The sequence below is a fragment of the Coenobita brevimanus genome, chromosome 56 (genome assembly GCF_032717465.1).
Source record: "Coenobita brevimanus isolate Jiangsu-jjx chromosome 56, ASM3271746v2, whole genome shotgun sequence".
NCBI lineage: Eukaryota > Metazoa > Arthropoda > Malacostraca > Decapoda > Coenobitidae > Coenobita > Coenobita brevimanus.
Window position 1 is genome coordinate 39,990,653 of NC_137009.1, and position 22,289 is coordinate 40,012,941.

General features: G+C 42.1%; 2 protein-coding genes across 2 annotated transcripts in view; both read left to right on the forward strand.

The window, feature by feature from the left end:
• Sgf11 (SAGA associated factor 11kDa) overlaps positions 1-3,966 on the forward strand; it is an 8,335-nt gene extending 4,369 nt beyond the window's left edge. Inside the window, exons 5-7 of the mRNA XM_080273968.1 lie at positions 1-196; positions 2,129-2,356; positions 2,890-3,966. The exon at positions 1-196 is cut by the window's left edge and continues 15 nt beyond it. Of these exons, the coding sequence (XP_080130094.1) occupies positions 1-196; positions 2,129-2,356; positions 2,890-3,186 (721 nt within the window). The 3' untranslated portion in view covers positions 3,187-3,966. The remainder of the gene's footprint in view (positions 197-2,128; positions 2,357-2,889) is intronic.
• Positions 3,967-8,217: 4,251 nt separating this feature from the next.
• Positions 8,218-19,664, forward strand: LOC145401791 (uncharacterized). The gene is made up of 8 exons (XM_080273969.1): positions 8,218-8,251; positions 14,046-14,338; positions 14,788-14,908; positions 15,226-15,312; positions 16,207-16,301; positions 16,634-16,750; positions 18,109-18,261; positions 19,036-19,664. Exons 1-8 carry the CDS (start codon positions 8,245-8,247, stop codon positions 19,138-19,140), a joined length of 978 nt encoding a protein of 325 aa, XP_080130095.1. The 5' UTR covers positions 8,218-8,244; the 3' UTR covers positions 19,141-19,664.
• Positions 19,665-22,289: the final 2,625 nt, after the last annotated feature.

Consider the following 22,289-nt stretch of genomic DNA (forward strand, 5'->3'; position numbering starts at 1 on the left):
AGAGAAGTGTCTTGGCATGGGCCGTAACTCCTCCCGCATTGCCTCTCGTCGCATCCAGAACTCCACGAAGGAAAACAGCGGCCACCACCACTCGTCAGCGGCGGCCAGCGATGACGACGACGATGACGACTGGCTGATGGACCGCAAACGCAAGAAGAGGGACAAGAACTCGCCACGGAGGTCAAAGAACGCTAAGGTGGGTGGTGTAGTGGGTTTAGGCTGTCCGGTCAGATTTAGTACGTAAAGGTGTGTGTCTGAGGGGTGATTGGGATGTATTTGCTTACCTAGAAGATTCAAGAATGCTTAGCTGGGTGTTAGAGTGATGAGACAGGTGTTAGAATGATGAGACAAGTGTTAGACTGCTACAGAAGGTAGGTGGTGTAGTGGGATTAGGCTGTCCGGTCAGATCTAGTATATAAGGGTGTGTGTCTGAGGGGTGATTTGGATGTATTTGCTCACCTAGAAGATCCAGGAATGCTTAGATGGGTGTTAGAATGATGAGACAGGTGTTAGAGACAGACTGCTACAGTGGGTGTTAGAATGCTGAGACTGGTGTTAGTAATGGAAAATGGGATTGGGGGTTACCCTTTGTGTGTGTGTGTGTGTGTGTGTGTGTGTGAGAGAGAGGGAGAGAGAGTGACAGAGTTTTTGCAGCTGTAAAGGACATCTAAGAAGACAGTTGCCGAAATAAAACATGCATAGAGTGGTCAGAATAAGAAATAATGTTATTCTCCAAAGAACTGACATAGGGAAAAATATTGATAATTTGGTAGAAGAGAGTTTCCTTAGATTGTATGATTTGGAAAGAGTGGAAGGTGTTATTTATTCATTTATTATTTTTTTCCATCCATCCATCCATCATCCAATCCTATGTAGCCGCACAGAGAAGCGTAGGAGCCCGGGGCTAGGCCAGTTGGTCCTGACATTTAAGACGAGAGTGATATTCGTTTATTATTTTTTTCCATCCATTATCCAGTCCTATGTTGCCCCACAGAGGAGCGTAGGAACCCGGGGCTAGGCCACTTGGTCCTTACATTTAAGACGAGAGTGATGTTTAAAATGTAAAATTGTATCATGCAGTTCGTATCCTAACCACACTACTCTCTTCTCTCTCTCTCTGTGCTTCCCATGTTTGGAATTGGTGAGTAATTTGTGGCAGTTCTTATATTTTTTGCTTTCCGTTTGCCCTAAGAGGAGTGGGAATGAGTTATTTAAGGGGAGTGTGTGGAGAGGTATATGAGAGAGGGGGGTGTGAATTGGGAGCAGGGCAGTGAAATGGCTGGGAACAGGGTGACGTGGAGGCGATTTGTTTGTGGCCACCCCTTATGGGATTAAGGCGTCTGGCAATAGATAGATAGTGTGTGGAGTTAAATGGACAGACAGACAGACAAATGAGGAAGGGAGAAGCATTGTGGTGTTGATGTAGATGTGCTGGAAAGAGTTAGGAAAAGTACCCTGGGATGGTTTGGTACAATGGAGAGAGAGACTGACTAGGAGAGTGTATGTGGGTGGAGTGGAGGGGGAGAAAGAGAGGGGAATACCAAGGATGAGGTGGATGGAGTGGAGGGGTATGTGAGTGACAGGAAGAGGTGAGAAGGAGAGGAAACTGAGGATGAGATGGATGGATTAGTTGGAGAGATGAGGGAGGGGTGTGTCTGTAGTTAGGGAAAGGACAGGGCGACGTGGAGGCGATTGGTTTCGCTGTAAATAGATAAATAGATAGACAGATAGGTGAATTTGTGTCAGCTTGAGGACAATACCATCAGGAGAGTGAGTGCAGATGTTGGTAGTGGCAGTAGTAATGATGATGATGATAATAATAAAGATGATAATGGCTGTAAATAGACAGATGAATTGATAGATAGAATGATAAATTTGCATCAACTTGAGGACAATACCATCAGTAGTTTGAGTGCAGATGTTGGTAGTGACAGTAGTAATGATGATGGTAATGATGCTGCTCCTAACCCATCCAGGTGAAGGTTGAGGGTAGTGTTGGCAGCAGTAATGATGATAATAATGATGATAATGATGCTATTCCTTGCCCATGCAGGTGAAGGTGTAATGTTGGCAGTAGTAATGATGATGATGATGATGATGATAATGATGCTGTTCCATACCCATCCAGGTGAAGGTTGAGGGCAGTCTTGGCGGCAGTGTTGGTGGTGGCAGTGGTGGCAATTCAAACTTTGTATCAAGCGCTGAGACCACCCTGGCGCGAGGTACCCCAGAGGAGAAGCGTGCCATGTTGCGTCAGATCTGCGGCGTGGTGTCGGAACATACCCATAAGATGTGCACACGATCGCCCCGATGTCCACAACACTCCCACCAACAACGCCAGGCTGTACGAGACCAGGTATGGACGTGTAAAGGAATTCTTGCTTAACCTCCTCCATCTGTGAATATACTTCTATAGTTCAGTTTCCATCCCTTTCAGTCTAATGTTTTTTTTATAACTCACTAGCAAAATAAACAATAAACTGAGGTATTAATGAGGAAGGGGGGAGTGAGCTGGGGGGAGGGCAGTCAAATGGTGGGTGACAGAGCGACTTGGAGGTGTTTTGTCTGCAGCCACCCTTTGCGGGATTAGGGTGTTGGGCTGTAGATAAATAGATTAATGAGATGGAGGGATGGATTGGAGTGGTATATGAGAGAGGAGGGTGTAAGTTAGGGGGAGGGCGATGAAATGGCAAGGGACAGGGTGGCATGGAGGTGCTTTGTCTGTGGCCACCTGTTACAGAATTAAGGTGTCTGGCTATAGATAGATAGATAAATAAGAGATACTGGTAGATAGATTATTGTTTTCTATAACTCACCAGCAGTGTAAACAGTAAACAGGTATTATTGATGTTGCTGTGATCCCCATCTGACCTGATCTCGTTTTCACAGATGCTGAATGGGCAGGGTGCATCAGACCACCCCCGCCCAGGGTCCCAGGAAGGGGGGCGGAGTAGTGGTCTGGCTGGGGAGGCCGAGGACATCCAGGTGGACATAGATGGCCTGGATGAGAGTGGACACCTTCCCTGGGACCCCGACCACTCCAACACCACCTCACCTGCGGACTCCACCTCCACCAACAACTCCACATCGTCGTCCACGCTTGCCAAGAGGAGTACCAAGACGAAGAAGAAGTCATCAAAATCATCCAAGAGTTCCAGCAGCAGCCATGGGTCTATAATGGACTGAGACAAGAGGAAAAGTAGTGGAAAATGATGACAAAATATTCGGAAAAGAAGAGGAAGAGGAGTCTTTGCCAGAGTGAGAGGGGTGTGTAAGGATAAGGTAAAGAGTAGGAAGAGGAGTGTTTAAGAGAGTTAGAGAGGAGAGTGTGAGGATAAGGTAAAGAGCAGGAAGAAGAGAGGAGTTTCTGAGAGTGTTCCAAGTGGTAGAAGGGGATTGAAGGTGATGATGAATATGAAAAGTTACTTGGAATCCTTACACATCGTCATCCACACTTGCAAAACACTCCTTTAATATTAAGGCTGCATCGACACCAAATGCTTCCTGGTGTGGGTGGTCGCAGCCGGAGGTTCTGCTTTGCTGTAGAAATCCATAGAAATTCTGACCCACACCTGCCTGGATCCAGTGGGGCAACTTGCATGACTTGATGATGCTGAACGCCTGCAAACACCTATCCACACCTGCCCACGTCAATGAGAATTTGATGTGGATGCAGCCTAAGAATTATCAGAAACAGTTAAGAGTGTGAGCAGTGGCCATTGCTCGATATTGAACTGAGAGAAGCGGCATAGTAATGAAGAATTTAATTAGAATCTGTGATAATGGACTAAAGGAAGAGAAAATGTTTATGAAAAAACATAGACATTGGAAAGGATATAGAGCCATAGCATTGTCTTATTGCTATGGAAAGGATATAGAGCCATAGCATTGTCTTATTGCTATGGAAAGGATATAGAGCCATAGCATTGTCTTATTGCTATGGAAAGGATATAGAGCCATAGCATTGTCTTATTGTTATGGAAAGGATATAGAGCTATAGCATTGTCTTATTGCTATGGAAAGGATATAGAGCCATAGCATTGTCTTATTGTTATGGAAAGGATATAGAGCCATAGCATTGTCTTATTGCTATGGAAAGGATATAGAGCCATAGCATTGTCTTATTGCTATGGAAAGGATATAGAGCCATAGCATTGTCTTATTGCTATGGAAAGGATATAGAGCCATAGCATTGTCTTATTGCTATGGAAAGGATATAGAGCCATAGCATTGTCTTATTGCTATGGGAAGGATATAGAGCCATAGCATTGTCTTATTGCTATGGAAAGGATATAGAGCCATAGCATTGTCTTATTGCTATGGAAAGGATATAGAGCCATAGCATTGTTGTATTGCTATGGAAAGGATGTAGAGCCATAGCTGTGTGTTACTGCTATGGGAAGGGTAAAGCCATGGCATTGTCTTGCTGCTATGGAAAGGATATAGGGCCATAGCATTGTGTTATTGCTATGGAAAGGATGTTGAGTCATAGCTTGGGCTTATTGCTATGGAAAGTATGTAGAACCATAGCTCTGTCGTATTGCTATGGAAACTATACAGACCCATAGCAGTGTCTTGTTCTGTCACTAATCAATGGGAAATAAGCTGCAAAAGGACGAAAATCCCAGAAACTGAGATGAACATACTACAGGTACCGACGGAACTTTCTTACCTCAGCCAAAACAGGAGAGTTGTTAGCTCCAGTGAAGTATTACTCAGAGTGATTGTTAAATAAGGTTATACAGGATGGCCTTTATATATCACTCCTCCTCACTCTGCCTGGTAATTTCTCGTGTGTTGAGTCAGCATTATCATTGTCCCACATCATTTATTAATTTCCCAGTCCCACAACCACATTCATGCCCATGCCAGCAGACAGAGCCATGTGCAAGACTCAGGATATTGCCAAGTGGGTTTTTAGTGGAGTGATAATCACAGACTACCCTGTATATCAAGGTGCTGGAGAGGGTTGCCTTCATGTGGGGGCATTGATATGGCTGGTTGGCTGAACTGCTCCATGATACAAACGTCCCTCACCTCCCTCCCTATCCCCATAAAGGAGGATGGTGGACTGGTGACTACAGTTGTGGCGCACGACTCGGAGGTTGTCATTGTCACCCTGGCAACCTACCATTCAAAAGTGCGTCCGATTTCGTATAATATCTTACATGAATCATATTATTATACACGAATGTTATTATACATGAACATGTTATTCATGAATCACTTGCGTCTCAAAAATGGGAAGCATTTTTGAATGATAGGATGCCAGGGTACGATAATGACAACCTCAGAGTCGTGCACCACGACTATAGTGATTTCAGCCTGCAGTTCACTGGGTTCACATTCGGATAAGCCTGGGATTGCTGCTACTACAACCATTTTATCCAGCTTGTGTTCAGTGATATAGAAAGAGTTAATGCATGGTGTCTGAATATCCATGTAACTTATACTACTATGTTTGAGCATGACATACACTCACTTCCTGAAACTATGGGTATATATATATGTGGTGATGGAAGAGTTGTTGAGTTGTGGAGATGGGAAGATTGGCAGTTTGTGGTGTAGGGTGGTTGTGTGTGTGTGTGTGTGTAGCTGTGTGGGATGGGGCAGTGTATTTGAGGTGTGGTGGTGTGAGGTGGGACAGTGTATATGTGTCTCAGTAGTGTGTGAGGTGGCTTTGTATGGTTTGGGGTTAGAGCAGTGTGTGTAGTGTAGTTGTGTGTAGTGTGGCAGCATATGGTGAGGGATAGACAATATGTGTACCCTTGTAGTGTGTTATGTGATGTGGTAGTGTATGTTATGTAGCAGTATGTAGTGTGGCAGTGTGAAGGGGGGTAAAACATACATGGTTTTATCTCTTGCTCAATAACTTTTCCGTCACCCTGTACTTAATATTTTACATGGGAAGAGAGTTAATAATATTTTGAAACATTAATCAGCCGTATGCTTTTATTTATAGCCAACGGAAATGCCACTTGCATGTATTTATTTGAATTTGTACTGGGATGAGGAGTACGCTAAGATAAACGTGTTATTTTTTTTATTAAAACTGAAGGAGGTGGATTATAAATGGTGTTTCTTATAGGTGAAGTTGTTTGACCTATGTAAATGGCTGTTGAGTTTCCAATAATTTTGTTGTAATGATTCTTGTGATAATATTTTAGTCTTGGTTTGTCTTGTGTCTTGTGAGTTTATTTTTTCTGTATTTGTTTCGTTTATAAAGGCTCCAATATGCTTGCTTGCATCAGCCTTGGTCACCTAATGGCTGCTTTCCACACAGCTCAGTCTCTGGCAGCCCCCCTATTCAGTCCATTATCCCTGAGGTCACACACTATGACATCAAACCAGGTCTTTTTTGGTCTGCCTCATGTAACCCCCGTCATTCACACGCCTCACTTCCACATCCAGTTTTCATCTTCCATCCGCTCCACATGTCCAAACCATCTCAGTTAAATTCTCCCAAACATGGATGGTAGGAGTGTGTTTTTCCCGATAACTGACCTTTGTTGATGTTATTATTAGTTATGTTTAGTTACCACTGATTTGGTAATGTATCTGGCGGGGTCTGATGAGATACGTTGGTCAGTTGTGATGGAGGCAAGTATTTATATATGGATTGATATTACACCTCATTATTCTTTGTCTAGGAAAATAATTAAAAAGAAATTCTGGAAGCCATGGTTTTATTTAGCTCACTTAAGCAGTAGATGGAGAGTGAGAGACTGATGAGGAGAGTGTATGTGAGTGAGGTCGAGGGGGAAGAGGGAGGGGGAGGCCAAGGATGAGATGGAGGGATGGAGTGGGGAGGTATATGAGAGAGGGGTGTGTGAGCTGGGAATAGGGCAATGAAATGGTGGGAGACAGGGCGACATGGGGGCGATTTGTTTGTGGCCACCCCTTATGAGATTGAGGCATCTGGCAATAGATAGATAAATAGAAGTAGCAGTGCCTGGAATCCACTCACATTATGTATTGCTTGCTTAGGTGACTCTGCACTGAATGACAAGCCAAATGGTTTTCTGTAAATGAGGAATCTGTTTACTATGTTGGGTAGTGACCATGTAACCAAATAATGCCCTGTGGTTCAGTGGGTTGAGGTGCTCCAACTGGATTGAGCCTGTAAGGGTTTATATCTAAGGGAATGCTGGGTTTTATTGCTCACATAATGCCACTCAGGATTAGGGGAGGCTGGTCAGGCCATTAATGCCGGGCGAAAATCGATTGGATGAGTGGATGGATAGATGGCTCATGAATATTCTCACTCAAGTCCATATTCATTTGGTGTTAAATGGGACTCTCTCTCTCTCTCTCTCTCTCTCTCTCTCTCTCTCTCAGAACGAGTCATTTCTTTGATAGATATGACACAGTCTCTCTCTCTCTCTCTCTCTCTCTCTCTCTCTCTCTCTCTCTCTCTCAGCTTATCTATCTATCTGTTCATTTATCTACCTATCTAACTACCCGTTTGTCTACCTATTGATCTGCATACTTATCTACCTGTCACTGTAAATCCATCAATCTAAATCTGCCTATCTATCTATCTATAATATATATCTATCTGAGTACCCGAATTCAATAGCTGATAATCTTTAAGTGAAAGATGAACCTATCTATCTATCTGTCTATTGCCAGACGCCTCAATCCCGTTTGGGGTGGCCACAAACAAATCGCCTACAAATACACAATATCCCTTGTTCATTTTATGCCGTATATCTGTAGAATTTCATATCATCTAGAAAAATAAAAATAAATCACACCCATTGAATCATTACGGAAAAACAACATACACTTGATCAACACAGCAAACTTGAGAACCAAGATGCCCACCATAAAGGCATATCGGAAAGCATTTGGTGATATAATTCAAGCCGTCTGTTGGCTCGCCTGTATCTTAGGAACCAATCACAGCACGACCTTTGTCAGACATATGATGAGGGTTTCCCAGTAAGATGCAACACGCGCCGGAAAATAACAAAATTGGTGTTTAAGCATCACACAAGTGAAAATGGGTAGTATGTGTTGGCGGCAGTGAAATGAAAATCTATAGTAATAAAAATGATTTTAAAAGTTTATTATTAATCATGCTGATATATAACCATAACATATGGCAATTAAAAGCCCTCTAATCACGTGAGATAAAGAAAAAAGGTATGAGATGATGTAAAGAGAAGTAACGCGGGAAACGTCATTTCCTCTCCTCACTCTCCAGCCAGGCGCCTTCACGTACACATCACAGCCGCCAGCATGTCTGGTTCGTATATTCGCTTATTTTTCGCTTTATCTCTGTTTTCTAACCGTGTGAATAATTATAGATAATTAGCACTGACTGTATAATAAGCTAGATATTCTTTCTAGTGTTAGACGTCAGAACAGTCGTAAGCAATAACCAGCAGATTGAATGAATACAACGGTATACTTGATGATTCTGTTGCTTCTTGATTTCGCTATGGCGTTTATTTTTGAGGTTCCCAATGCTTTGAGAGTGTTCAGTTTCTCACGTCAGATGTGGATGGATGGTTTTGACTGAGGTGGAGCAGGTTAATGTAGAATTTGGAATGAGTAAATGGTCGTTTGTCAGTTTCACAAGTCTGATGGCAGTTTCGCAAGTTTTCTTTCCTGTTTCTAGTAGTGGACGTTTTGTGACTTCGTGGCGTATCTTTATTTGTGATTTAGCCATTTTAGTTGCTCACCTTTGTAAAGAATAAACCAAAGCTATCTGACTTAACCGTTGTTGTGGTCTTATGAAATTTGAACGCGGTGGACTGCAGGCTTTGCCTTTCAGTAATCAATTCTTTTCGAATGATAGAGTTGTAGGGTGAAACTAGCACTCAGTCGAGAGGCTGTGGCACTGATCCTTCTCGAAGATAAGGAGCCGAGGGACCTGTGTCTAAAGAAACCAGCCGACCTGTTGACACACTAAGACGTTCAGTGATACCCAGTTGTCACTGGTGTAACTATTTGACATTGTGTGGGGTTTTCGATTTTTCACTTATTTCGGTTTTGAATTTACTGTTTTGCTTGGCGAGGCTGCAGGATCAGAGGATGCCAAGATTGGGAGAGTAGAGTATATTGTTTTTAAGAGTACAAGTTAGGAAACTTTTTTCAGCCTTTCCTGGGTCCGGCTGTAGGTGTAGTTAGCCGGTACCCGTACAAACACCCATTCTTTTGACATCCGTCGGAAGTCGGTAATAACGGAAATATATCACTCGTAAATAGCATCATTAACCCTTTCACCACCATAGGTCTGCCTCACAGTGAATAAAGTTGGAGTGGAGCGGAGTTTGAATGTGAACTTGTCATTCTCCGCTTCGTGAATTTGATTACGAATTTTATTGCTGCTTTCACAAGATTTTTCAGTCAAGGGGAAGAACGTAGTGACGGTTAGAGTTTGTTACTAAAGGGTTTTTAGTCAACCAAATCGTTTGGAGGCATGAAATACGTAATCGGATTGAAGGGGTTAAAATAAGACGTGTGTCAGTAGAATGAAGCATGTTATTAATAGTCTGGTATTAGCAATGTGACCGTACCAAAAATCATTAGTATATCGTAAAACAAATACAAGAACATTTCAAACCTTGTGGGGAGCGGGCATTGGCAGGCAAGACATCTATAAAAAGAGCAGCAGCTGTATGAGTTGACCCGCTGTTTGGTAAATATACCGGTGCTGCTGCTGACATTTGCTACTGAAAGGGTCAAAGTTGAAGCAGTTACTCCCTTCAAGTGTCCAGTCAGGAGTTATGGGTAGCAGTTTAGATGTGATTTCATATGCACACACACACCACAAAGCCAGTCAGGAGACAGGACGCGTGTGCTGGGCAATCCCCAGGTCCTGTCCTCCCCACTTACTGTTACCCCACTGACCGGGCTAATGTATGGCCCGGCCTGCACTACAGGTGCAGGGAATCTTTAAACGAACGATTTCATTTGTAGCGTATCCTTGTTTGCGGGGATTAAAAAGCATTTTTGTACAGAACAGGAAGAAAAAACATAACTGAAAATCTATACAACAGATTTTAATAGTCTTATGTTCATTAAAGAAAGAAAAAAATCTAAGAGTTGGACTTGATCTGTTGTGCATTGTTTTACCTGACATAGGTAACTACATCTATTTAATGTGACTGGAGGATAAAATAATTTCATCAGTAACCTCAAACTAATTCTTACTCCACAACAAATACTAATCACTTGTGCAGCACAGCCTCGATAGTGACTTGTCCAGTTCAGTTAGGTAAAAAAAGAAAGCTCTTATAGTAGTGTTTTACTGTTCTCTTTAACTTGGTCTAAAATTGGTCATTAGAATGCAGAGCTACGTCACTAGGATATGGTGCTAGTCACGAAGAAGTGCTGTGAAGTATGTACAGACGTAGTATTTTCTGCCTCTAAACTACGTGAAATGAGCAACAACGAAAAACTGGGTTAAGTTAATGACATCTGTTGTAGTGATGCTGGTCTATCCCTGACGTGATTTAGTATACACGAATTAAGTATAGCTGCCTCGTGCATTTAGGCGGGCTGCCAGTGTGGGATACCAGTAAAAGTTCGCCTAAACATTTCCCACTCAGGCTTGTCACTTTCTCTGCTGGCTTTAGTTCTTTCATATTAGTAGATTTTTTTTTTTTTTTTTTTATTCTTGTAGCTAATAGTGGTGACTTTTTTTTACATACTAGATTGCAGTACATACCCCCCCCCCCATCTCTCCCACTCATGCATTTCACCTCTGCTGGCTTTAATGCTTTAATAATAACGGTAGATTTTTTTTTTGTACTTTTGTAACTAGTTGTAGTATGACTTACATGCTGGATTGCAGTACCCCCCCCTCTCTCTCTCTCTCTCTCTCTCTTTCTCTTTTTCTTTTTCTCTCCCTCTTTCTCTCTCTCTCTTTCTCTCTCTCTTTCTCTTTCTTTCTCTTTCTCTCTCTCTCTCTCTCTCTCTCTCTCTCTCTCTCTCTCTCTCTCTCTCTCTCTCTCTCTCTCACACTCTCTCACACACTCCATTTCTTATCTTCACCACCCAGCAACCCTTATCAGAACCAAGCATCCCTTTAATCACTCCGACAAGCAAATTGACCTACACATTTACCACATCAAAATGACCTAGTATGTTTTCTCCTGTATGCCCGTTTTTCGTCACCCTTCAGATTCATAACCAAAGCATGACATAGGCTTAAGCAGTGCCAGATTCGTAACCAGATACCACCTCTCTTCACCATAGCTATCAATTCCTGCCCATGTTTTCTTAAGCCTGTTATATTGTACTTTTTATCACCAGACTGTCACAACACCCACCTTTATCTCTAAAATGAGTATAGGGCAAGTTCATTATCACGGGTTAGAAGTGCCCATTTCCGTATACGTGGGTGAGCTTTGTTTGATCGGTCAACGGAAAGGCCTAGTGATAAGCCTGATTTGGGCATGTTCGCCATTTTGGATCAACATTGAGGGTTTGAGGGGTGCGGAAGTTTGAAGTTTTTAATACCTTGGCTCTGTGGTGTATTGTAATCTATCCCCACTTCCTCCCCTTCAGCGTAATCTACTCCCTCTTTCATCTATCCCCATTCCCCTCGGCCATCTTCGTCACCCCCCATGTCATCTACCCCTCCCCCCATGTCATCTACCCCCACTTCTCCCCCATCCCTAGGGCCATCTCCCCCATCCCCCCTCCTGTTCAGATGAGAGGATGACGTGGCCGACGATAAGAGTGATAGGGGTTAGTGGGTAAGTCGGAGTGATGGCGGTGTTAAGGGTACAAAAGCTGAAAAAAGGTGTGGGGGGGGGAGGAGGTTGTTAGGGAAGTAAGCTGATGTTTGGAAGGACGCAAAGTCAGATTAGGAAGAGAAATATGTTTGAATTTCCTGATGTTTTATTGATCAAGAGTTAGGCTTGTTGGTTAGTTGGTTCATATTTGTTGGGTATAGTTCAGTTTGTTCACTACCTTCATTTCTTTCGTGTTTTTTCATTTCGTTTCCTTCAGTGTCATTCATTGGTTCGTTTATGTTTCATTTAGTTGTTGGTTTCATTCATTCTCTTCATTCGTTGGTTCGGTCATACGTTTTTCGGTAATTCATTCCTTCATCTCTATTCGTTGGTTCGTTGGTTCATTTAGTTCAGTTTTTATACCTTCATTCTTCAGTTCATACCTTTATACATTCATCTCTTTGTTCATACCTTTATACATTCATCTCTTTATTCATACCTTTATACATTCATCTCTTTATTCATACCTTTATACATTCATCTCTTTATTCATACCTTTATACATTCATCTCTTTATTCATACCTATACATTCACCCTTTCATTCATACTTTTATACATTCATCCCTTTATTCATACCTTTATACATTCATCCCTTAATTCATACCTATACATTCACCCTTTCATTCATACTTTTATACATTCATCCCTTGATTCATACCTTTATACATTCATCCCTTTATTCATACCTTTATACATTCATCTCTTTATTCATACCTTTATACATTCATCTCTTTATTCATACCTTTATACATTCATCCCTTTATTCATACCTATACATTCACCCTTTCATTCATACTTTTATACATTCACCCTTTCATTCATACTTTTATACATTCACCCTTTCATTCATACTTTTATACATTCACCCTTTCATTCATACCTATACATTCACCTTTGATTCATACCTTTATTCATACATTCTTCATTTCATTCATGCCTTCATCCCAGCAGGATAAAAGACGATAAGTGATAAGCATGTCCATTGTCCAACTGATAATGTAGCCACTCAGAGCTCTTATTGACTTTAACATTTTCCCCCCTGATAGGAAGGATTTTGACCCTTGGATTGTCTGGTTCTTGGGTACCGTGTAATGATCATGTCTCCCTGTGTCTTGAATGGGATGGCAGGACTTATAAGAGGGATTGAGTTAGTTTTAGTTGTCACTGCAGGTATTTTAAGTGTTTATATTTTCAAGGGTTACTTAATGAAAAAGTTACTACATGAGTATTGTGATACCAACTCTAACGTACGGAAGTGAAGCTTGGACGTTGTTGGAAGGACACAAGTCAAGAGTGAGAGCAGTGGAAATGAGTTATTTAAGAGGAGCCTGTGGAGTCACGTGGAGAGACAGGCTGACGAATGAGGATATAAAGGAGCGTTGTGGTGTTGATGTGGATGTGATAGGAAGCGTTATGAGGAACACACTGAGGTGGTTTGGCCATGTGGAGAGGATGGAGGGTGAAAGACTGACGAAGAGAGTGTATGTGAGTGAGGTGGAGGGGGGAAGAGGGAGGGGGAGGCCGAGGATGAGATGGAGGGATGGGGTGGAGAGGTATATGAGAGAGGGGGGTGTGAGTTGGGAGCAGGGGAGTGAAATGGCGGGGGACAGGGCGACTTGGAGGCGATTTGTTTGTGGCCACCCCAAACGGGATTGACGCGTCTGGCAATAGATAGATAGACTTAATGGTGTATAATACTTTTTTCACAGCTTGAGTGATGATGGTTTATTGGTGACTGATGATAGGGGCAGGCTGTGAAACCTGGTATTGTTAAGTACTGTATGGTGCGGTGTTAGAATAATTATAGTTAGTTATGTATAATCACGTAGGTTTAAAGATCTTCATTATATTGGTAGGTACAGAGTTTTGTATTTGGATTATGTAAGGTTTGTAGGATATAAAAACCAGCAGGTTGTGTGACATTTAACTTCACTGGGTAGTGGGGATGACAGTGAAGTGATAAGATAGCAGTGAGAGGGGTGACCTTTGCCCCAGGCTCCCGATACAACACCACGCGTACTCGGAAGCCTAATGGGGGGGGAGGAGTTGCCCCCTCTGTTAACTTCCTGCACTTCTTAGTTGGTCTGCTGGTGAAGTGTTTGAAATAGTTTTTGCTAGGACAAGTTTTACGCGTATGTATATTTTAGGATCGGGAGACTGGGGGATGGGGTTTCAGGGAATGTTGTATTTTGAAAACATGTTAATTGAAGGACAGTTTGTACATTGAAAACTTGTCAATCCATCACCCGCTGAAATTCAAACTGTCCCGTGCCGCCTGCCTTCGCCGCCAGTTTTCCACACGGAGGACACCGGGGGGGAACGCAAGTACCAGTTCCGGCGCATCCAGACCACCACCATCAGGTTCCAGGTGAGGGCGGCGCACGACGTGGCCATATGTCTGTCCAGCGACGATGAGGAGGAGCCCGAGGACATGTACGAGATCTTTATCGGGTGCTGGGGCGGGGGAGAGTCAGGCATCAGGCGCAAGAAGCACGACGATGTGTGCAGGGTGGAGACGCCAGATATAGTGTCTGGGGATGAGTTTCGCACCTTTTGGATCAAGATTCAGCATGGCGTCATCAAGGTCTGAGAAAATACCTCTAAATTTCCTGTTGTAACGTTCTCCCTACGTGTCAAGTGGGGTTGGTGGAGGATTAGTGCCCCTCCCTGTAAAACAATTAACTCTGAGCCCTTGGCCACCCCGTTTGGGATACATGGCGTCTGGCAATGAATGAGAATGAAAAAATGTCAGCTGGAAGAGTGAAATGTTATCTTTTGTAAATGAACTTCAAGAGCAAAACATGTACCGTACTACACAATATCCTTTCCTATTGTAAATGCAAGGTTGAAGAGAGATAAGTTTTGCAATATCAGAAACTAGGTATTACTTTGCAGAACTTCAGGTAAAGTTCTAACTACAAATATCTTGACAATATTGTAATTCAGTAGTAAGCATTGTATTCATCTCTAGATAGTATATGAACTATTTTGAGACCCGTAGTCATTGTCTGAACGGGTCTGTCCGTACACTAGGTTGGTCGTTCTGGCGCCAAGCACGCGTTTATGACCTACAGTGACCCCGAGACACTGTTACATGCGACCTGGTACGGCTACTCCACAGGCTGGGGTGCAGAGGGGGAGTGGATTTTCCCTGGTAGGCCTGATTTCCACAGCCCTGTCATTTATGGCTGTTTTCCCTCAGTTGTTGTCATGGTTTTTCCCGCCAAAATTCACTGGCAAAGCTTTATCATCTCGCTTAATGTAATTAGTGAAATATGGATACATAGTGAAATACTTTCATAGTAAATGTAACTCGAGACTAATGTGTTAGTGTAAGTGAAAGGAAATTAGTGATAAGTGATATAAAGGAATGTGGAATACATGTGACTGAAATATACTGAAATGTGACGGTGAAGTGAAATAAGAGAAAGTTGATACATGTTATTGATGCTTGTACTGTATATTCACCAGATGAGGAAGACACCTCTTCGTCCTCATCCTCTGCCATGTCCTCGTCAGACTCCGAGGCTGAGGACGTCAACGCACTTGAGGACAGACGTAAGCATCAACCACGACAGTTTTGATGTTTAAATACAAATCTGAAAGACTAAGTGGACAGTGTTTAAAATCCTGGTCATAAATAGTAGGAAAAACCCCTGGAAGACCCCGGAGTTGACTGGGTGTGCAAAGTAGTGACTTAACATAGAAAAGAAATGGTAAAACAAGTTGAAATATCTTGCCAGAAAACGTGTAGAAATGTGAATGTGAACTGATGACACAGTGAAGATGTGACGACATACTACGGCACACCCTGAAACACGTGTTCTTACCTAATTGTATCTTTACAGGAATGAGTCAAGCTCGTACTGTCCCGTGTCTTAGACCATATTTATCGTACATATCCTTAAATTTGTGAATTGTTTTGGCACACACTATTTCATTCGGTAGTGTGTATGGAAGGACATGAGATGCAAAAGCAGAAACTCGGTAGCTACCAGTCAGTTAATGCGTCGTCTCTTTCTGCGTGCCAGTGGGTTAGGTTTATCATTCACGTTTAGCCATAAAAAAGTGCAAGGGGTGAATTTGTTCGTACGAGTGTCCATATTAGTGTATAAGTAATTATGATATAGGTTACATTTAATCTTTAAGTTTATATACAGTACTGCTAGTATCAGTGTAAGGTGGGGATGAGTTATTTCACTGCTGTTTTTGTGATAAGTTCTTGGTACGGTATTGTAAGGCTGGATTAGCATTTTATTGTTACTGTAAAGGTAGGTTACTATTATTAGCAGTGCAGTTTAAGCTTAGGCTACCGCTATTAATGTGTAAGTTTGTGATAGGCTTATTTCACTGCTGCTATGAAATGTTGTGGTACTGGTATTGTCACACCACATTAGCTCATTTTACTGCTGTTCTCAGTATAAGGCAAGTAAAGTTGGTGTTTTGTTTCAGCGATCCAGTACAAGCGTCCAGCTCGTTGGGTGCCGGCTAAAGGAGGCTACTTCCCACGTCACCCCGTGTCTGGTGGAGAGGGACCTGATGGAGAGGTAATTTGCACGCCGTCCACATCACCTGAAATTACCACCACACAGCCTTCTTATCCTTACTGCCACACCTTTGCATATCTTCATTGGTCCTCTGCCCCTCATTCTCCCATCCTCTCGCACGTTCTCACTTCCTCCCTCCTCTACTTTTTCCCTCCCCATATTTGCCTCCTTAACTTCCACTTGCTTCCCGCAGTTCCAGTTGAGAAAAATGCTCAGCTGTAGATATGTTAACCATGTATATCTTGTTATATCTAGTAGTGTCAGTGTTGTAATAGTTCGTGTTGTATTCATTGTAATATTTGTCTTCTATTATTTCCTCCTTATCATTGCAGGTGTTTGTTGGTATGGCACGGCATGAGGACGACTACGTGCTGGGTATGGTAGTGCCTGATCATGGCTGCTGCTACGTGCCCTATGGTGGGGATGCCATACCCAAGGATGAGTACTTCGTAAGTATACAGTACACACCACATTCAGTTAGATGAAGCCATTATTACGTATCCATAAAATGCTATTACGTTCATTACATGTCATATTGTAATTACCTATCCAAAAATGACCTCCTATTACGTTTATTACCTTTATGTAATGTAAGATGTCATTAGGTATCCAAAAATGTCATCCTGTTGCGTTTATTACCCCTTTATGTAATGTTAATTTCATTAGGTATCCAAAAATGTCATCCTATTAGGTTTGTTACCTTTTGATGTAATGTTAGATGTCATTAGGTATCCAAACATTTCCTTGCTTATTACCCACCGGATCATTACCATAATTTGCAGCCTGTTATATACCGTGTGGTGGGAAAGCCATTAGTCAGCACGCCTCGAGTACGCACCTTCACATAAACTGTTGTGCTAGCCACTGTATTGCTGATCAGTAGAGTAAAAAATGGTGGTCATCGCTATATGATAAAAAGTAAAATGTGACAGGTTTCCCGGTGACCCCCCCCCCCCACCTCCTTAGTTTTTCCCTTAGTAGACGGAGTTGCTGGGAAAGATAAACGAAGGGGAAGGGAAAATGGGTGAGAGTAGTGAGATACCGGTATATACCTAACAATTGAAGGTACTCCATAAGCCTGCAGGCGTCAGAACCGAGCCTAGCAGTGTGGGGAAGGGGTGGTTGGTGCACTGCAGGGGGAACTGATAGATAGGCGGTGTTTAAGGACATGGACGGGGAAGAAAACCGAAAGGAAGGAGTGTATAATGAAGTGAAATCATGTCAAGTATTGTATCATTTATTTTGTATCTCTAAACGTTATTATGACAGAGCAACCACGACAATGTGATGCTGAACACAGGGAGAGGGAGAAGAAAGAGGGAAAGGGAGACGAAGGCAAAAGGATTCGGGATACAGTGGAGGAGGGATGAGAGAAAATGATAGAAACGAGAGAAAGGGAGAGGAGAGGCTAAAGGAGATATGAACCGAGAGGAAGTGAAAAGAAAGTGTCATGAGTTTCTGCAACTTAACCCATGCTATTTTTTCATGTACACAGCAACCCCGCCAGTGTGAGTGAGCTGGGGCAGAGGGAGAGGAAAGAAGGAAGGGGAAAGATGGAGGCAAAAGATAGGGAAGGAGATGGGGAAAAAAAAGGCGAGAGAGAGAAAAAAAATAGAAGCTTGGTCATGAACTGTATCTAACCCAACATACTTTTCTAGGTACTGAGCAACCCCGCCAGTGTGATGAGCTGAGGCAGAGGGAGAGGAAAGAAGGAAAGGGAGAGGTGGAGGCTAAAGGAGAGACTCCCAAAAGAGAGGAAGTGAAAGCATGGTCATGAACTGTATCCTAACCCAACATACTTTTCCAGGTACTGAGCAACCCCGCCAGTGTGACCCTGAGCTGGGAGCCTGGTGCCTATGGAAAGGTGCCGGCTGGAGCGCTGCAGGGAGGACGCACAGAGGATGGAGAGGCGCTGTTCATTGGCAGGGTGTCCGTTGATGGATTGGTCTCGGTTGGCAAGGTGATATTTAGCACTTGTTGTATTAGTAGCATGCAGATCTCTTAGTTATACAGTTTATAGCCAGACGACGTAATCCTTCTAGCCACGAACAAAGAACTTAGGTGTCACCCTGAATTACTCCATCAAGCTGCCCTCCATTTCACACAACCCTCGTTCAAATACACCTATACTCCATCCCTGGCCATGCCTCTTTGCCCCCTCCTCTTCACCTAATCTTCAGTATTGTCCTCTGCCTCTGCACCTCATCCTTTCTACCTCTCCCTCTCATCTTCACCTCGTTCTCAGGCTACATCCACCTCGTCCCCGACTCCTTGGTGTGTCCTTTCCACCTTCACCTCACTCTTCATCCACCCCACACGGCCAAACCTTGTCAGTGCATTTCTAGCACTGTAACACATTAGTATCAGGACCACCGCTAAAAATGATTAACTAGGCCAACTTAAAGGGTTCAGTAAGTCTGTTGTAAAAACTAATCGTTGATTAAATACTTCGAAATTTTTTATTTTGAAATTGCTACCTGTGTAAACCTGCCAGCCACGGTTCCAATCTAAAGTTTCATCGACCAGAAAACTTAGTCTCACCAGAAGAGTCCAAAATTCTTCGCTTAACTTTTAATCAAATCGGTCGTCTTGGAAGCTTAGCTATAGTTACGAAGTGCTGCAAAAAGGATTTAGAGCCGCAATATTCTGCTACTGAGCCAGGGGAAGGATACTGCAGAAGGGATTACCTATAGCTATCTTTAGGGACATTTTTTATTCTTGATGTTTTCCCCAGGTGCACCCGAGCCACGGAGTGTGCTATGTACCGTACAGTGGCAGTGAACACGCCCACAAGAACTACGAGGTGCTCTGTGCTCGCAACATCAACGTAAAGATCTAAACGACCTCGCTCCACCCCGACACGAACTCCACTTTTGTCTCTTGTTATACTTTTCTAATGCATATTTAATGTTTCTGGCCCTTCTTGCTGTCGTGCATAAAGTTCATAGCCTCTGTGACAGCTGATTCTTTATAAACGTGTTATATTTCACTCGTTCATATTTGAAAAAACTTCAGCAAGCCTCTCTACTCGTTCAAAATAACTAACGCTCCCCACAAATGCAAGTACAATAGTAATTTTACATCTTTACAGTTCTGTTTTCGTACTAGCCATGAAAAATCCCTGATAATCGTTCGTAAATGTTTACCTTTTGAAATAAAGATTTGAAATCATACACGTTCATCAGTAATGCATTGATTTGATATGGTGGAGTAACAGATTTTTAAACACGGCAGTAAGTTAATCATTCCTTAATATATTACATCGTTTGCATTGTATTGTTTTGGTTTGCGAGTTTTGACTTGGGTTATGACATGAGGGTTTTGCTTTACCAGATGGGTTTTCTTTAATAAACATCCAATTATGGTTTTGTTTTATCAGCCTGATTATTTAGCGTGCTCAGGGCAATGTAACCAGAATATTTGGTGATCTTTAGCGAGTGTAATTTCAATCTCCAAACGACTTGGTTCTGTAACCCTATTCCTGAAAGGGGAGAGCTTCATTGGCCTGTCTTGACACTAACAAAAGGGTGGTGAATGAAACGGCAGCTCTGTATATCATTACAATCATATAATATACAACCAATGACGATACAGCGACTGGTACAGGATGAACACAGATGCATATAAACTCTTACCTTAGCTCACAGCAACACATAAGCTCAGCGACAAACAGGAAACTTAACAAAAGCAAGATTTAGCCAGATACAAATGTTTCCTGAGGATTTTAAAAGTTCTCGAAAACATCAACGACATGTGGACTAGCAAAAAAGAAATCATCCTTGGTAAATATTAAGCTACTGAAATAAGCAGTGTGTGAATGACCCAGAATTATTGATAGAACTCAAAATGGCTATTGGAAAATTGTCATTAATTCAGCTTTACACAATGAAATACAATGGTTATGCAGAATACAGCACATAGTTTTGAAGGAGTTTGGGAAGTTGTAGCCTAACAGCTTCGAGATACGTAATGGAGTGTAGGTTTTTATATATATACAAGCTTAGGCAATGTTTAGACACTGAAAAGGAAATCTAGTTTTAAAAAGCTTATGCTGGCTTAATACATTCGGATAACCTAATTGTTCGAGTTTTAACAGGAAGATGTAGATACAAGGGTGGGAAAAGAAGCATGGATTATTTATAAGACAAACTAACGCCACGAAAAAGCAGCATAATGAGATAATTCAAGCTTTAGCAGATACAGAAGCGTGGTAAGCTTATGTTTAATTAAATTAGGCTTGTGAAAGTGGAGATTAGGGAGTGTTACAGATGGCGTAGGGTTAACAGATGATTTATTTTGCGTATTACATCTTTTATATTCCCTCTCATAGTTTTAATATAAACGTACTTTGCATCAATAACATACAGGAGACTTAAGTAATGTGCAAAATAAATCTCGTAGTGGTTGCAATCCCAGGGTCATCTGAACTCAGTGGACCGCAGGCTGAAACTTCTCTAGTCCACCATCCATTCAGGGGACAGGGTGGGGGCCGAGGGATATTTGTAGAACCTGGCAGCTCTACCGCATATACTCCACTTACTCGAACTTGGCTTAAATTTGCAGTCCCTCCAATTTGAGTCCTAAGTTGTAATACTAGATTAATATAAGATGATGCCAGTTTTAAGAGCAATGGAAAGAACGTAGAGCCACTGCACTGCCATTTTCTACCATTGAGATGTGAAATAAGCTACAGAAGGACGAAAATCTGGGCCAGATATGACTTTGTTTTACACTAACTTGGATCATAATTTTCGCCCTTCTGTAGCTCTTCACATACTCAGTGCCACCACGTGAAGGCATCCCTCTGATTTGAAGACTTGTTAATCTCAAACCTCTTCAGTGAGATCCAATGCGCTATAGTTCATTGTAAAAGCACTATAATTCGGTACAAGCGTCGTTTATCAAAAATGTACACAAATATACTGTATATACTGTACATGTGTAAATAGACTGACTACCATATGGGCAGTCCTCCACATACAAACTTCTCAAATTTATCAAAAGCTACAAGGAAAGTTAGATGGCTAGCTAGGATGTGACTAGTAGAGTGGAACACGGTTTGAGGTGTAGTATAAGTGACACAGGAACCCTGTAACGTCTCTTCCTTAGCGATTTAGTCTGTATTCCACATTAATTCTTCTATATGTTGCAGGATATGGAAGGGTTCGTTTAGTCCCTTACTTATTCCATCTTTATTTTCAAACATTTAATTCGGATCAATAACAGGATAATGAAGTATATGCAGCGTAAATCGGTAAGGAAGAGGCGTTAGGAAAAATCCAGAGCCATATAATATTCACCTTGCTTCCAGTCTAGCGCTACTACGAATATTTTCCTTCGTCCAGACTCGCAAACCTTGATTCTATGTCGTAATTTATGATTTCGCAGAAGACAGGAGGAAAAATTAGACTTTCTTTGCCTTGTCCATCCTGCAGAAGAAGCTACGATCATTTTCCTCCTGTGTTTTATTATTATTATTATTATTTTATCAGCTGGGCCCGTATTCTCGTTGGTTATGAAGGCTCCCTAACACCTTTTCCTCGGAGATTTGTTTTTGGACCGGCTGGTTAATATCCTTTGGTACCTTGCCTATGCAAAGTATGGCGATATTAGAATGATTGAAGAAACACGAGTATGGTAATGGATAGGAAAGATAAATCGTTTAGGAAAAGATGTTACGGTGCTTCCTTACTGGAGAGTATGGACCCTAATAAGTCTGCAATGATATAGCAGGGCAAAGCATGTTGCATCTTAGTCACTTCAGCAATTATCGAAAAAACTACGCAATTTACCTCTTATTATGGGGTGGCGTAGGAGATTTCGTAGCATTTCTTTGGCGATTTATTTTACATATTAACCGCTACACCTTCATTCCCTTATTTTTAAGTGAAATAGTTTGCATCAGTAACAAGAGAATATTGAGGTATAATATGTAGAATAAATCGCTGAGGAAAGTGTTGCATGTAACTCTCCAAATCCACTCACTAA

Coding starts and splice junctions, on each gene's coding strand:
- LOC145401791 (XM_080273969.1), top strand. Junction 14,909..15,225: donor GGGGGAGTGGATTTTCCCTG/GTAGGCCTGATT, acceptor TATATTCACCAG/ATGAGGAAGACACCTCTTCG. Junction 15,313..16,206: donor CAACGCACTTGAGGACAGAC/GTAAGCATCAAC, acceptor GTTTTGTTTCAG/CGATCCAGTACAAGCGTCCA.